This window comes from Oryctolagus cuniculus, chromosome X (genome assembly GCF_051225735.1).
Source record: "Oryctolagus cuniculus isolate XC-2025 breed Fujian yellow rabbit chromosome X, ASM5122573v1, whole genome shotgun sequence".
NCBI lineage: Eukaryota > Metazoa > Chordata > Mammalia > Lagomorpha > Leporidae > Oryctolagus > Oryctolagus cuniculus.
In genome coordinates, this window is record NC_142888.1 from 17,472,642 (window position 1) to 17,490,343 (window position 17,702).

Below are 17,702 nucleotides of genomic sequence, written 5' to 3' on the forward strand. Positions count from 1 at the left end.
CTCTCTTAAATCAGTTTAAAAAATACTTTCTTCAAAACAGGCAACCAATCATATAAAGGATTTTTTTTTATCTCAACCAGGTAAAATACAGAAAATGAATGAGTTGATGATTAAAATTGCTTCCAAAATATAATTTAAGCTACTGGCATCTCAATGGGATTATCTAAAAAGAAAACATTGTATGGATCTGTTGTAATCTGTTACTGTCTACTCTTTTATAAGAATTCTTAAGATCATAGCTTAGCTTCCAGTGTTTAGCTGTGAAAATGAAAACAAACTGTTAAGTATTTATTGCCATTTTTTATATGCGCAATCTTATATAAAGTGCTAAGGATGATGCGAAGATGCACAATGCAATAGTGTTGTCAAGGAGCTTACAGCTTCACTGGGGAGAAAATGGATCCGAAAACCAACAACATATTTCAAGAGTCAAACAGGCTCTTGGCTTTCACGCCATCTTCTCAGAAAACTCCACACCAACAGAGCCCAGTGGAAGAAGAAGCGGATGCACAAGCTGAAGTGTGAGGAAAAAACTCAGTGTGACCTCTTATCTGATAAAGTACCCACACTTATACATTGGTACAGGGTGACTGTTCAAAGAGAGATTTTTTTTCTCAGTCTTGAGGAAACATACTATTTCTTAAAAAAGATTTATTTATTTATTTGAAAGTCAGAGTTACACAGAGAGGAGAGGCAGAGAGAGAGAGAGAGAGAGAGAGACAGAGAGAGATCTTCCATCTGCTGGTTCACTCCCCAATTGGCTGCAACGGCCGGAGCTGCACCAATCCAAAGCCAGGAGCCAGGAGCTTCTTCCAGGTCTCCCACGCAGGTGCAGGGGCCCAAGGACTTGGGCTATCTTCTACTGCTTTCCCAGGCCTCAGCAGAGAGCTGGATGGGAAGTGGAGCAGCCGGGACTAGAACCGGCGCCCATATGGGATGCCAGCACTTCAGGCCAGGGCATTAACCTACTGCACCACAGCGCCGACCCCAGGAAACATACTATTAATTATTGTCGCTCCCCCTCTTCGTGGAGGAGCAACACAGGACCCTGCGCTGTTCTTTTGTCTGCTCGGCCCTCCCCGGGTTTGCTGCTGGTTCTTCCCGGGTTGGCTACTATCCCTTCCACCTCCGTGGAAGGGCAGTTCCCCCTGGCCGCATTCCCCACTTCCGCAGGGGAGCGGCACACCGCCGGCCGGCTCTCTCGGGGGCTGCACGGGTTCCCTTAGATGTTCCCCATAGATGTTCCTGGTGCATGCCGTCTCTCTCCTCCTTTATAGTCCTCCTCCGCCAATCCCAACTCGGCTGAGTACGCTGCTCTCCAATCAGGAGCAAGTCCTACAGTTAATTGGTTGAACTGGAGGCAGCTGTGCGGAAGCTGTTTACTTCTCTCCCAGCGCCATATTGTGGGAGAGCAGATGCATAGAATAAGTCCTAATTCGAGTAACTTAGTCTAGTCCGGATTGCTCCCCACAAATTATCCTCAAAAGTATGTTAATTGCTCAAATTGATTAGGTGGTTGAATCATAATAAGTAAATTCTAAGAAATATTTTTGTCCATAACTAGTTATATCAATAATAATAATACAAAGAATATCATTTTGCATTATGATGAGATATTCTGTATGTAATGCATTGGAAGACCCAATGCCTAGGGAAGTCATGATTTATGGCCACAGACCATAAGCACTTGGCTTATAAGGCTAGAACCATACACCTGCTTGGGGTTTATAGGAAGAATGAGATTTCATTGCTCTGGAGGGATGGAATGATGTCAAATCCCAACCATGCTCAAATGTTGCAGAGGGGTGGCCGGCGCTGTGGCATAGTAGGTTAAGCCTCCATCTGCGGTGCCAGCATCCCATATGGACGCCGGTTCATGTCCCAGTTGCTCCTCTTGCGATTCAGCTCTCTGCTAATGGCCTGGGAAAGCAGTAGAAGATGGCCCACGTCCTTGGGCCCCTGCACCCATGTGGGAGACCTGGAAGAAGCTCCATGCTCCTGGCTTCGGATTTGCCTAGCTATGGCAGTTGTGACCATTTGGGGAGTGAACCAGTGGATGGAAGACCTTTCTCTGTGTCTCTCCCTCTCTCTAATTCTGCCTCTCAAATAAATAAATAAATCTTTAAAAAATGTTGCAGAGGCCCTTGTAGTGCTGTTTCAGTTCATCTGAGTTGACCATGTCCTACATTTCAAAAAGACTTACAACTGGAAGTATGAAAAAAAAAAAAACATTATGTGGCATCAGGAAACCCTGACAGAGATGGTGGAAAGTGAGGCTGAAACTCTTCATTTTGTCAGCTTCCATGGGGAGAAAAACATGCTTGTATCAAGGCTGAGCATTTCAATTTGGTTTTGCTCTCTTTTATTGTCAAGGGCAGCAAAGAGTAACCTAGAGGGTAGTGACGAGAGAATTTGATTGGGAGACACACCATGGAGAAAACACCAGCAACGAAGGCAAGGACTGCTGGAGTAGTGCTGGTGGTGCCCATGGTGGCAGCCTCATGGTGGTGGCCTTGTGACTTGTGGGTAGACGAAAGGCAGTTGAAACACCTGGGAGTGACAGATGAGACAATGATGATGCTTCTACACCTCCACTTTCTACCCCATTATTGGAGTGACTTAGATAAGCCACCAACCTCCTTGAGTATCTGTTGTTTCTTCTTTATTGGATAATAACTGAAGTTGTTATGAGGATTAAATGATTTCAGATGAAATGAAACTATGTTTCTTCATACAGATGAAACACTCAGTCTGTCATTAAGCACACAATAGGCACATATTAAACTTGGCTTTTCTTCCTGTCTGGGAGATTATATGAACTGTATCTATGAGATAATCCCTTTAGAGGAAGCTCAAAGCCAAGAAAAAAGTGACCAAATGAAAAGGAAAGAAAACAAGAGGAAAAAAATCGCTGCAACACAACAAAGAAGCCAAGTTAAAAATTACACTTTGTACTGCCTATCTGACATGCAATGGCTTTGGGGACCAAGATGGATATGAAGAAGCTGAGAAAGAAAAACAGAAAAAGCAATTGAAAGTTTCAGGAAGAGGATAGAGGCTTTTCACTTTGATTCACCCAGGAGTTAATGACATCGCAGAAGACATGATCATTTGCTGAATGCTGACATGGGCTAAGCCCCATCTAGGACCTGTTTTTCGAAGCTTTCCAGACTACTTAAAAGGACAGAGATTTTCTTCCCTTTATTGTACAAGGATTTTAAAAATTCACAGTGTAATAACACTGATTTATTTAATGTGCCCACAGTTTATTTTTTTTAAAAAAAGAAATACATACACCAACACATTAATGCACCACCTCCCTACCTCCCTATCACATATCTATCGAGAGCGAACGTGTTAACTTCTTCTCAAAAGAAATATTTAATTTCTTTTCCCTACGCTCGACTTCCTTACCCTATCCCCTGGAATGAAGGAGGTAGAGACTGAATAGGATTTGGTGTTTTCCTGCTGAGAAAGGGACATTTTCTGCAACCAGGTCAGTGTTCAAAGGACTAATGCTCCAAGGAAATTATCCGAAGGGGAGGCAGTTCAGGGTGATTAAGTTATTTTAAAATGTTGTCTGGGCTGCTGCTGACCTTTGTGAAGGGAACAGGATGCTGCTTCCCGGGGGACAGGATCAGGAGCAATTAGAGCAGCCTAGGAGAGGCTCAGGAATGTTTGGGAACTCACACGTAACCAAAATTGTGTGGGAACGCTAAGAATGAAAATAAACTAATTTGATCAGAGACATATTTGGGTCCCAGAAAATATTCTAAATATGTAGCTTATACTGGCCCTATCACTATGAGTGTTTTCTTAAAAACCCAAAACTCAGTATCTAGTAGAAGCAAATTAGGTTTCAATTTGGTTTCAGAGGAGTGAAGGAAAGCCAATTAACATTTCTTGAGTGATATTCCTTATGTGCCATAAAGTAGAATGGATGTCAGGTTAAGTAAATTGTTCAAGTAGCAGAGTCACAAGCTATTAGAACTGGGTTTCCAATGCAATTTATTTGATACCACTAGCCATGTTTTTTCTACCACATCATTATGTAAGAAAGGACACACTAGAGCGGGCCAAGATGCTGGCTGGGATGTCCATGTCCCACATGTGGGTAACTGCGTTCAGTTCCTAGCTTCAACTCCTGACTCCGCTCCCCACCAATGCAGATCCTGGGCGGCAGAGGTTATGACTCAAAAGATTGAGCTCCTGACACCCACATGGAAGACCTAGATTGCACACTCAGCTCCTGGCTTCAGGCATTTGGGGGAGTGAATCTGGACAGGATTTGGACAGGATTGATCTCTCTCTCTCAAACACATAAAGGATAACAGTTAGTGAGGTGGGCATTTGACCTAGTGCTTAAGATACCCAGGCCCCATACTGGAGTAGCTTGGTTTGATTTCCAGCTCTGGCTCCTGACTCCAACTTCCTTCTAAATGCAGTCACTGGGAGGCAGTGGTGATGGCCCAAGTAATTGTCTTCCTGCCACCCATGTGGGATACCTGTATCGAGTCCTTGGCTCTTGGCTTCATAGCATTTGTACGCATTTAGGGAGTCAACAACTAGATGGGAGCTCTGTCTCTCTAATTCTCTGCCTTCTCAAATAAAAAATATATATTAGAAGGTACATGACTAAGAAAGTGAGAAAACGAACAGCTGAAATAGCTTACTTCTTTGGAAGAAACAAATTTTAATATGTGCTATACCTACCCTCACATTTCCCAAAGTGCCAAAAATGAGACAGTGTCACCTACACTCTACCATGTGTATTAGAATCAGTATTTTTTGGTCTGTGCACAACATACTTTAGCTGCCACAGATGTATGTTGCCCCCTTGAAGCATCACATATAAAAATGACATGCAGAATGTTACTACAGTGTTCTGTAAAACAAAAATGTAGTATCTATGGCATTCTTTTAAAACACAGTGCCTTCTAGATCCCAGGCCTAAATTAGATCCTGTGTGTAATGCTCAATGAAACACAGTGGATGATCAATTTCAAGCTCTGCTGATCACTGGAAAAGCAGAAGATGCCTCAAAAATGGTGTTTAGGAAAAACAAAAGACCCCAGTTCTACCAAAACAAAAAAAGCCAGAGTTCACAGTGAAATCAGTTCCAGATGGACTGAGTTACACCCCAGATAATGTTGTTCACAGCCTAACAGAAATCTAGAACTCAAGTTCTAGTATGTACCATTCAGACATGCATGCTAAGGGTTGCCTTTTAGGCACCAAACTTCAGCAGACACGAGACACGCTATCAAAGACAGCATACATGTGTGAACATTACAGGTGATGTCTAAGGGATATGAGAGATGTGTTCAAGTGGTAAATCTGAATTGACACACAAACACTGAAAACTTTTTTGAAGGTAAAAGGAGCCAGGAAATTGAAAAAACACTGAAATAGAGTTACTGGTAAATGTTCATTCATTCCATCAAATATTTACTGAGCACATGTTATTAGTGAGGCACCATGCAAGAAACAGAGAGTCTATTTATTTATGGAGTCTGTTATTTCAGTTACGGTTACTATGAAGCAGTTTATAAAACTACAAAGAAGGATGTGAGTTTTTTTATGAACCTATGAGACAGAGATAATATCTGCATCGCTCCCAAGAGAATCTACGAAACCAAAGGCTAGAATCAATACACTATGGCACCCCATTCACTCTCAGTTTAATATCTTAACCTGAGTTGTTTTTCTGATTATATCACTGATTAGGCATTACTGACTATTCATTTATTGTTAGTCCCAGAGTCTAATGAGACTCAGCTAATGTGACCTTTGGAACTATCAAACTGTGGAGGAGCAAGCCCAGCAGAGAAGACTGGCCTCTGGGTTATCTTAATGTACTAAAGTCTTTTGACAAGTCAGAGAACCAGGCTTTTGGCAGTAATTTTAAAAGATTAATTACTCAGAGATATTCACCAGCATCCTCAAAGACAGACAGCTCACAATTAGACACTGATTCTCTGTTACATCCACTTCCTATCATCAGTGGTGCTAAATGGTTAAGTAAAAGGTTTAATATTATTTGTCCTTTCTAGCCTGATAAGATTGATGGTACAGTTGAATCCTCAAGGGTGATATGAAGAGTCATCCTCACTCCTCTGGAAAACTGTCACAAACAATTTCTATTTTCAAGTCAACATTCATAAAATCAGGATTTCAGGACTAGGACTGACCTGTGGTCCTTTTCATTGAGGAAACAAGGAGAAAGGAGGCCCAGAGAAGAAGACAAGTAACTCATGATTGGTCAAACAACTAGTTAATAGCAAACCTGGAACTAGATTTCAAGTCTTCTGAGACTTGGTGTATTTAAAATTTTCACCATTTAATATTGCCTTGTCAGCTGTGAAAACGTGTATTTTGAAGCAAAGTAATACACAAGAAGGATATTACAAGAAACAGCCCAAAATTATATATTACACGATGTGTTCATATTCTATGAAAAACTATGCCAACATTCAACCAATTTTCAAACTGAAAGTCAGAAGATTGGTATCATTCTTAGAATAATGAGGTATCAGGAATGAGAAATGGAAGAATCTTTTCTAAGTCAGATACTGTAATCTAGTGTTATTTATAATAAAACCCATGTTATTATCAGAAGATGTACCCACTGTAAGTCAGCTAACAGACATATTAAGCATGTTGATGGCCGTTAAAGCTTTTCATAGCTAACCACTATTTCTTCTGTATATAAATACTGGTACTGAAAGAATCAATCAATACAAAGGAACAAATAACCCAACCTAAGCTTGAATTACAGTGACTCCTGACACAGATAGAAGCTGGAGCAAGAATGAGGGCAAGGTATGCTTTAAACATGGGAGGTATTTGGAATCGGAAACACTGCGCAGAAAGTAATGAGGGGCAATGCAGTATGTGTTTGGAGGTGATGTCAAGACTCACAAGCTCCTGGATTTAGTGAATACAGGGACTAAAAAGCAGAGTTACACCATGAGTTCAGACCAGAGTGCAGAGTACCAGGATACACTACTAAAAGGTAGGTTTTCATAGAGAAGCACGATTCCTGCAGAGTCAAATACTGATACTAGCAGAGCTATAGGAATGACAGGCCATAAGAAAACAGTACAGTCAGAATCCAAACAAGCATTTTGTCAGCAGACACAGCCATATTAATAAGAACTATCGACTGAAGCAACTGGTGACTTCAGCTGGGGGGGGTTTATATTACATTTTGCTAAGGCAGATACCACCAGAAAGTTGTGAGGAACTCAGATGCAATAAATGGTTGTAGAAATGCACTCATGATTGAGAGTGGAAAGAAGGGTAGGTCAAGGTCATTAGGAAACATGCAGCAATGGATATATATAACACTCAGCATCCCCAGCAGGAAAAGACACACATTCCATTGGACACGAGTTGTTTCTTGAGCACTGCATGTTAAAAAAAAAAAAAAAAAAGCTAGCCAGTTAGCAACTTCCCCAAATCCCATTTTTCACTCTTCTGTGAAGTGCTTTGTAGATATTCCGAGAGGGACCACAATGAAAGCATTGCTGCTGGTTGAGTCAGCAGGTTTACTACTGAGTTTCATTAGTGAATGCCTCCTAATATTTAGCAACTGTGGCATCTTTGAGGGAGGCAAGGCCCACCTTGTCTAAAAAATCCAATCCTTCCTAAGGGACAGCTGGCAGAAATACAAGGTCAAACACTTCAGCTGGGATTACAGAAAAGGAGCAGAAAACCAACCTTCGGTGACAACTAATAGATATAGGACAGGTTATGACCTCAATTGGCTTCTCAATTTCTGCACCTATGGGAAACAGTGAGCAGCATTTACTTTCTTCATGAGTGAGTGGCGACCAGAGACTACACTAGCAAATTTAATAACCAGTATTTGGGCTGCTCCAGTCACAGCATCCCAAGGAAGATATAACAGAGCTGGAAAAGTTCCAGGGAAAAGCAACTAAGATGATCAAGGGACAAGCTTATCTTTCCTTCATTCAAGGACAGACTAAAAGACTAAAAAGGATTAGAATGTCTCAAACCGGGGAGATGAAAATGAGAAGCACTTGTGGGGGGATGTGAGCTTCAAGAGGGCTCTGAGTGAATGCAAATGTGGTTGCTGAATTCCAAAGCATTTGACTGGGGCCATTCTCTGAAGTTAAAGGATGCAGAGTGAAGAGAAATTAAGACATGCCTTTATTTGATATAGAAGTCATTACATTTATGGAACTAATTATTTCTAACACAAGTGGGGAATGGTAAAAAAAAAAAAAAAACAAGATACCATAGGATAAGCTTACTGCCAATTGATTTACAATTTATCATTAAGAAATAGGATGCATCCCAATGTTTAAAACAAAAATTATTAGGTTCACTGACACAAACAACTATTCGTACCTTGACTGGGACAGAGTTCTGGGTCAGTTGCCCCGTTGGTTTGACCAAGTGTGATATTTCTATCCTCTTTTTACGACAGCTATGTTAGAACATCCTGCATGTGAGTTTGGGATTCCTAAATTCTTGTGACAGTCCAGAGCACAGAAGAATAATTTTCTAACTCATTAAGAAAGCAAGTGAGTCTCAGCTCTTGGCTCTGGTTGGTTTACCCATATGGGAGTATGCAACATAAAAAGGTGAAAGAAATCCTAACAGAACGCAGCAGCTGGTTAAAGGCTATTATATTGAAATTTTCATGAGTTTGACAGTAGGCCAAAAACCTACAAAATGGCAGAGAGTAGAAAAGGCAGTTGTAACAGGTTGAACATTGTTGGTGATTATTTTTTCAGAGGCAATGAAAGCTGTAATCAAATAACCTGAAAGAGATGCTGGCAGGAAGGAGAGAGCCCCAAGGGAGAGGGAATATGAAAACTGTAACAATGATGTATGCTACACACTAATAAACCAGACAAACATGTAGTTTGAAGTATCCAAATCAATGTTCATAGCATCCTATGAAAAGCTGGTGGCACGGTGCAGTCATAAACCCCGCCCGATTTGCAGTCTAGAGCAAATGATGTTATTAGTGACTTAAAAAGCTCAAAGATGACTCACAACTCAACTACCAACTAGCAACTGTGCTGTTCCTACAGAAAGCTCTTGCTAGGTGATCAACCTACTCTAGTATTGAAAAGGGAAAGTTATAAAGCACCATAAAAGTAGCCAGAGAAGACACTCGGTTTGGTAGCTGGGAATATGTAGTGAACACTCTTGAATGGCAGGCAAGGCAAATCAGGTGAGAAAGAAGAAAAATGTAGTGACTGAAGCAGTGTCATTGTAAACATTTCCATTGTTAGCTTGGACCAATAGGGCATCTCAGATTATAAATGGTGATTACCAGCACATGGAGTCCACTGCAACTTGGACATCAACGCACTTTGTTTTACAGAGAATGTTTTAGACAACAGTAGTGGGTAATAGCAAAACAAAAGTGACATCAATAATCTGCTAGTAACAATGTACTTTTTAGGAACATGTGTTACCCCTTTTTACAACTTAGTGCTTTAGAGTTATATTTAAGAAATTATGTAATTTCTAATTTCAAACAGATTATACTTTAGAGAGAATTATTCAGAGATAAGGGGTCAGTGTTATGAAACAGTGATAAAGCTGCCACCTGTGGCATCCCATATGGAAACTGGTTTGAGTTCCAGCTGCTCCACTTCCAATCTAGCCCCCTGCTAAGGGCCTGGGAAAGCAGCGGAAAATGGCCCAAGTGATTGGGCCCCTGCACTCACATGGGAGACCTGGAAGAAGCTCCTGGCTCCTGGTTTTGGCCTGGCTTAGCTGGGGAGTGAACCAGTACATGGAAGATACCTACATCCTTTCCCCTTCCCTCTCTCCCTCCATAACTTTGACTTTCAAATAAATAAATAAATTTTCCAAAAATGTTTCAGAGATACCTTTGAGAAATTACATAATTCTTCTTTCTAAGCATTTGATCCCTTTGGAACCTTTAAGCATCTTCATACTCACTTTTCCACTAATTTTTCCTATTGTTCTGTGCCTCTTACCACTGAGGTAACAGTGCAAAATTATAAAATAATTTAAATTCTAGTCCTAGAAAAATAACAGTCCAAAGTTATAAACCAAGATTTGAGCTCTTTAGAGAGGTACCTGGAGAAATTGGAGTGAGTAGAGAGGCCCTATCTGAAGCTAATTAAACAATAGGAAAAAGTTCCTGAAGTTTTCTTTAAAAATAAGAAATTATATTAATTAAATAAAATTTTTAAATAAATATTCCTTAATAAAAGCTGAGATATTAGATTTTTCAGTTTGGATAACACCATTGAATGAGTGCATTCATTGATTCTTAGAGCTAAAATGGACTTTAGATATCATCTTTTCTAACTCCTTAGTTTAAAAATGAGAAATGAAACTTCATGTAGGGTAAGTTACTTGCCCAAGGTCACACAAATCATCTTGTGACAGAGCTAGGACTAGAATTTAAGTTTTCGTCTTCACACATGTGTGCTCTTACCAATACTCCCACCACCATTATCTTCAAGGACATGACCCAAGTACATACAGGATATGTAGCTGCTTACATAGCTACAACTTTTCTGGAATTTCTCTCTCAGTTTTGAACGGAATTAATTTCCACTTCCCCACAGCGATGTGCTGGGAACTCTTTTAGTAGATGCGAGGAGAAGTTACAGATTTAGGGCAAGGACAACAGGACTGGGGTGGGTGGTGGTGGCTAGGATCGCTTATGAGACCCGTATTGAACCTCAGATGAGCAGTAATTTGAAGAATATTGGCTTAGGTGGTTCTAAAACCTTTTCACAAAAGGCAAAAAGGAGTCTTTATTTCAGCTCATACAGGAATTGCAAAATAGTTGGAATTGAAAATCTGTGACAATAAAGACACTGATACAGAAAATTACTGTGAAGAGTGTGAGTAAAATGGTCCCACAAAATGTACAGTAGATGCAAAGCAATACAGTGCAAGTATAACTCAATACGTTATTTCATAACACATGCGATTTAAATAGGTATTTAAAACATGCAATTTTGAGTGTCTACATTAATAAAATATAACAAAAACAAAACCGCTAAGTTAAAAATAAGAAAATTAAAAAGCAGGACCAATGCAGATGAAGGGAGAATTTTGAAAGTTAAGAGATACTTCTCCCAGGAAAATTTAATACGACAAAGAGTAAACCCTTTCCTAAAGGCTGTGTGTCTCCTTGAGGAGTCAAGAGAGTCCTTTCACCCCTATTCTTCGGAGTTAACAGAATAGAAGCATGAAATCAAATTTCTTGAGAACTATAGTAATGAAGATCTAGGACAGCTGTTATTGCTTCGGAACTGAATTATGAAGAATTGTTGGGCAGGAGAAGACGAAAAACAGACTTGATAGAAGATGGCAGGGAAAACAATGGGAGAGCTCGGAACATGGATAGTCAGACTCACGGCGAAGCAAGTTCAAAGACTTCCGCTGGTGCTGAAGACTATTTCATCAACTTCATTAATATTAATTGTTGGGGTAGCCAATTCAAAGTTAAATTTAAGTTAGGTTCTATTGAATTATTGATGGAAGACTGTGAAGGTACCATAAGAAGTCAATATCCTCTCTCCTCTCTTCCACGTCGACCCAGCATATGGTGATTTCTACTTCACGCTACAGCCTTCAGAGGGTGTGTCTGTGTTCCTTTGTCTGGCACAAGCGATCTCAGGAAACAGCACCACTTTATCGCTGTTGCTAGCTGACAATTATTGAGTGCTAGGTTTTGAGAATCAACACCCCAGATCCACAAATCCAGGACTGTTTGCTGTCTGCCTTTTGGATCTATGACAGATTCATTCACCTCAAACAATCTGCACACATATAACTGCAGAAATCTTTCATCTCTGTCTGAAGAAGAAATGTAGGGGAACCCCTGAATACATGAAATTTTGCTCATAAACATTCACTTCTACTATCAATAACATCATTTGGAGCTTTCTGTTCTGTTGTGGATAATCTGCTGCCCATATCGCAAATATGATGCATGAAATGACTTATTCTTAAAAGAAGATCCCTTTTGTATCAGCAAACTGATACATGAGTATACATGAGTATACTATCCCAGCTTCTTTAGGGAAGAAAGAATTAGGTATTATAGGCCAGGCCAACACATTTTAAAAATAAATTCATTTGTGAGTACACAGATCAACCATGATAAATGCTCCTTTAAGAATGTGATTCTTTCAACTTACTTGATATAGTAGGGCACTTTGTTCGGTGAGATGGCTCTCTCCCAGGGACCCTGGACAGAAGCTGAAAAAGAAAAGAAAAAAAAAAAGGCAAGGAGGTCAAATTCGCTGCAAACAGGAAAGACAACATTAATCTCCAGAATTACAATTTTACACTGATATTGCCCTGTTTGCTCAGTTGCCCATGAAGACAGGACGGATTAACCTGCTGTTCTGAAATTTCTGCCCTAATCTAAGTGAAATTGAACTCATTCAGGCACAAAGATAAATGCAAAGGGGGGGGGGGACCCTTTCCACTGCTAACCCTATAGAACTGATAAGAAACTGAATGAGCAGACGGGTTTCTCTTAAGTGTTTCCATTGGTTGCATGTCTCACAATCCTTTCTGTTGCTGCTTCTCAGGTTTTTTTTTCCTGTTTGATTGACTAGGTTTTATTAGTGTAGCAGCTCAAATATCCCTCGATGATATATTTATATTCCAATTTATTGAATGTAAAATACTAGAGGTATTACTCTGGCATGTTCATTTTTATTTGGTATAAAGAGAATCCAGATTCATTTACTCATTATATGCTTAATTGGCATCTCAAAATGTTAGTCAAACAGTGCAATTTTATCAGAAAGGAGAACCCATAAATAGGTATGATTATCGTTAATCAAAAAAGTTTTGATGTTTTAAAAAGCAAGTACATTTTAAAAAGATAACTAAAACTGAGAGAATGGCACTTGACATCAGGATATAATAAAACGTTTTGCACACTTTGTGCCTTCTCAAATATATACTCATATTTATATGTTCATGGATGTGCTGCATATAATGGCATTTCTTTTTATGATGATTTTATTGTAACTTAGTCAAATCAAACATCTTTAAACTGTTTTTTAAAATCTTCTTTTATCTACTTTATTTGAAAGGCAGACAGAGACAGGGTCAGAGAGACAGAAAGACAGAGATCTCTCTCTCACTTTCTGGTTTACTTCCTGAATGCTGGCAATGGTAAGGGCTGGCCAAGCAGAAGCCAGGAGCTGGGAATTCAGTCTGAGTCTCCCATGTGGGTAGCAGGGACTCAGGTACTTGTGTCTACTGCTTCCCAGTGTGCGCATTAGCAGGAAGTTGAAGCAGAGTCAGGGCTTGAATCCAGGCACTCCAAAATGGAATGTGAGAGTCACAAGCTGCATGTTAACCACTGCACAAAATGCACACCTATAAAATGTTTTTTTTGATGCTTAATTTGTAGGGCTTTTCCCTTTCCTAAAGCTGAATCTGGGGCTGTAACTGTGGTGCAGCAGGTAAAGCCACTGCCTGCATTGCTGGCATCCCATATTTGCACGGGTTTGATTCCTGGCTGCTCCACTTCTGATCCAGCTCCCTGCTAATGCATTTGGGAAAGCTTTGGAGGATGGCCCAAGTGTTTGGGACCCTGCACTCACGTGGGAGACCCAGATGAACCTCCTGGGTCCTGGCTTTGGCCTGGCCCAGCTTTGGTCATTACAGCTATTTGGGGAGAAGTAGAACCAGTAGATGATCTCTCTGTCTCTGTCTCTCCTTCTCTCTCTCTCTCTCTCTCTCTCTCTCTCTCCCTCTCTCTCTCTCTCTGCAACTGTGCCTTTCAAATAAATAAATACACAAATCTTTTAAAAAATGAGTTTGTTTGGAAAAACCACAAGTTTAAAGGTGAATCTCCTGAAGATGGTTTGAAGCCATGGGAATTGCAGGAACAATAGACTGGCATCGGAAACAGAACTATAAGAAGCATTCTAATAACCATTGAACAATTATACACGTATGCTTTTTTTCCTAAATTTTCATCCTGCTAATAATTTGAAGCACAGCTGATGCCAACCAATATTTCCTCCTGTGAAATGCTCCCTTCTAAGTTCGTCTCACAGTAAATTCACTCTGCAGCGTATGGAAATGTAAAGAAACGTCAAAGCTAATACATCCTCGGCTACACTGTATAATATGAAAGAACAGCTTCTAATAAAAGTTAACTTCACCCACTGCCAGACAATTTGAGGGTAATGAAACTCCAGCTACTTTGTTTTATATGGAGTAATAGAGGAATCGAATCATCCAACCTTTAACCAGACGTGCCACTTGGTACCTTGGAGGTATGTCATTTAAATGATACCGGAAATGGATTTGTATTTAGCTGCTAATTATGCCTTTTCACTTTGGCAGGCAGAAATTCTTAATATGGAGAAAAAAGACACTGATCTGCTGCTTTGAAGCTGTCCCTCCCCTGTAATCTCTCTGTCCTTTCTCTGTTTTTTTTTTTTTTTTTTTTTTTTTTTTACTTCTTCCTTCCCCTTGCCTTCCCCTTCCTCTTCCATCCCTGTGTGGCTTTCTCATTCCCTGCTGACTCCGCTCTTGTCCTTTTTTCTTCCCTAGGATGCAGCTCTCCTGCCCAGATTCGTTCAGAGTAAACAAGACGAGATTGAAGGACTGGAGCTGGACCCCCTGACCCACCTGGTCGCAGTCTGATGTTAGGGAAATCTAAAAACCCAAGTCCTCTCTAGCAGGAACCGTGGTGGAGAGCCAGAAATCATAGCTCCTGTCTGTTTAGTGCACCTCTTCTTAAAATCACAGCATCATAAAAGGAAGACGAGAACTCCACAGAGCATCTGGTGCAGCCCTTACTGGCTGCCGACGCCAAGCCCATGAATGGCACAACAGAGAGAAGTGTCGTGGTTCTTCCCCAAAGGCCCTCTTGACTGACACCACAGGATGTCACTCATGACCCCTACCCACGTCTTTACCATTCTAATGGTTCAGAAATTCTTTTAGATTTCAGGATACTGGGTATGTCTTCTGGGAGCAAAAGAGTCACTTTGGAGTCCCTGCACTCTTGCTCGGTGGCTCTCAGAGAGACAGTGCTGGAGTGGTCTGCTGGCAGCCTGGCCTGGCTCAGGGACTTTTTGCCTGAAAGAAACAACCTGCAGGCAGATAACCTAGCAGGAGACCGGAGAATCAGCAGAGCCAGGCTAAACTACTGATTGGAATAACAGAGTATTGGTAGTTGACTTTGCATTGTTAAACATAAAAGGGGAAAAAAAATCCCAATTACATGCCAGAGGAGTTAACAGAATATGCTTGAACTAAATGGTTGAAAAGATTTAAAACGGATTTTAAAAAATCAAGATCCAGATCATTATGAAATTTTAAGCTTTCATAACTGGAGTTCTTGACTGCTAACTTTTCCCCTTAAAATAAAAACAGATGCCTTTTGTCATTAAGTGGAGCTATCAAATAGGTCTGATGGTGTGTTTCACTGCATTTTCTTTCCTGGATGATGTTTTTTCCCCTTTGCCTTACAGTTTATAAATTCACCTAAGCAGTTGCTTCATGGTCATTGTTTGAAACTCTGAAATTATATGCTCAAAATTGTCCTTGGTATAAGGGGGAGAGAGAGAAAGAGAGAGAGAGAGAGAGAAACAGAGAGACAGAGAGAGAGATAGAGAGAGAGACAGAGAGACAGAGACAACAGCCTCCTTCCATTACTTCTCTGCCCATCACCACCACATACGCACACTGGCACCACTTGCTTTAGAAATGACACACAATTGGATGACAGTTCTGTAGGACTCAATTCAGTGCTGTTTCTTGAGAGACCGTTAAAGAGTTGTTGGCAATTTCATTTGGGGCTGCCAGATAATTCTGGTCTTGCATGAATTCAAAAACTTGATCAAATATGTGGTAACTCTCATAAGTATGCCCCAGAATTATCATTTCATTTCTTGCAGTAGTGCTGACGTCAACAACAGCTGTTCCTTATCTCAGTGTACCAGTGGAGACTTGTCATCCCTCACAAAGCTAGCCTATGCAATAGACACACACATCTTTTATGCCTGATATGTCCATTTTAAGTAGCCCATCAAAAGCAGATTTATTGGTAAATAGTTTTTATATGACACTAGGCTGTCCTTGGCTATTTTCTTATACAGATGTTTCTATAACCACTACATGTAATTCCAATGAAACTTTGTGATTCAGATCCTCAAGTGTAAAAATCATCCATTATCATACGGAACCAGCACCATGGGGTATTGTCTACTGAATTTAAATAGCAAACCACACATGAGTTTATTTATTCCAAAACCAATCTCTGAATTTCCCCTTGTATTACAGATGCAGTATGTTATTAAGAGCAAGAAAGGGTACCAATTCTACCTTCAAATGTTTTGTCTCCCTTGAGGTGACAGGATTCAATATTGTACCCAAGGTGGTTTTGAAATTTCACAAACATAGGCCACACTATTCAGAAACAGTTCTTATTCCAAACATTGCTTTTAATGCATGATGAACAGAATGTGCCAGTGATGCACCCCGGTGTCAAGCCATGTTTTAATCGACACAGGGGCCTATCCAGATAATTAAAAAGAATGCGAATGTTATTTAAACCGGGCCAAAAGAGCACTCTGGAATTCTGACCCTAATATTTCCATTAATCTTTTTACTTTTCTCATATTTGGTGTTTGATAATATAGTTGTGTCAAAAAAAAAAAAAAGGACAGTTAAAAAAATAAATGGTTTAGCATCTACTGGTGATAAAACAGAAAACTCACCTCTAGGGATTAGGAAAATGGTGTTAGGTAGGATCTATTGGTCCCTGGCACTTGAATCCTCAGACATATTGCAAATCCTAGTAATGGCTTTATGGATACATTCTATATTGGTACAATAAGCAATATTTTTTTAAAATTTTATTTATTTATTTATTTGAGAGACAGAGACAAGGAGGGAGGGAAGGAGGAGGGCGGGGGGGGGGGGGTGTAGAGAGAAAGAAAGAGAGTGAGAGAGAAAGAATGAACACACTCCCATCTATTGTTTTACTCTCCAAATGCCCCCAATGGCTGGGCCTAGGCTGGGCCAAAGCTGGGAGTTAGGAACTCAATCCAAGTCTCCCACCTAGGTGTGTGTGTGGGGGGGCAGGAATCCAGTTACCTGAGCCATTCCTGTTGCCTCTCAGGGTCTGAATTGGTAGGTAGTCGGAGTCAGGAGCTAGATCTGGAGATCAAACCCAGGCTCTCGGATGCGGGATGCAAGCGTCTCAGCACTAGACCGAATGCCTACTACCAATGAGCAATATTTTAAGTCTTCTTCCCTTCCTCTCCCCTTTATATCCCTATCCCAGGAATCCTTTTAGGCATGTCTTCTAACCATGGAACCTCCTCTAAGAACTTTCAATACAACAGATAACTGTCAGTCTGTTGATCTATTTATGTGTCTGTGATTTACATAAAAACAGTAAGAATTTTTCCTTCCCCAGAAACCAATTTTTACCCCCTTGAGAATAATATTGCTCCAACAGGGAATGCTTTATCTAGAGGAAGTAGGCGTGGGAGGAAGAAAGGAACAAGGAGTTATTGAAAACCTCTTCTGTGCCTATAATATGACCTACACTAGCTCATCTGATCCTCATAATGACCCGACCTGGGAGCAGGTATTGTAATTTTCAGTTTGCAGATGATAAAATCATTAGGATCACATGACATAGCATGTCCAAGGGCCTAAATCAGTAATCAACA

General features: G+C 40.4%; 1 protein-coding gene across 14 annotated transcripts in view; it reads right to left on the reverse strand.

The window, feature by feature from the left end:
• The window catches only part of DMD (dystrophin), a 2,249,390-nt gene that overhangs the window by 198,853 nt on the left and 2,032,835 nt on the right, over positions 1–17,702 (reverse strand). For all 14 annotated transcript variants that reach the window (XM_070067426.2, XM_051827673.3, XM_070067427.2 and 11 more), the window contains one exon: positions 12,177–12,237. In XM_070067426.2, coding sequence (XP_069923527.2) covers positions 12,177–12,237 — 61 coding nt within the window. The remainder of the gene's footprint in view (positions 1–12,176; positions 12,238–17,702) is intronic.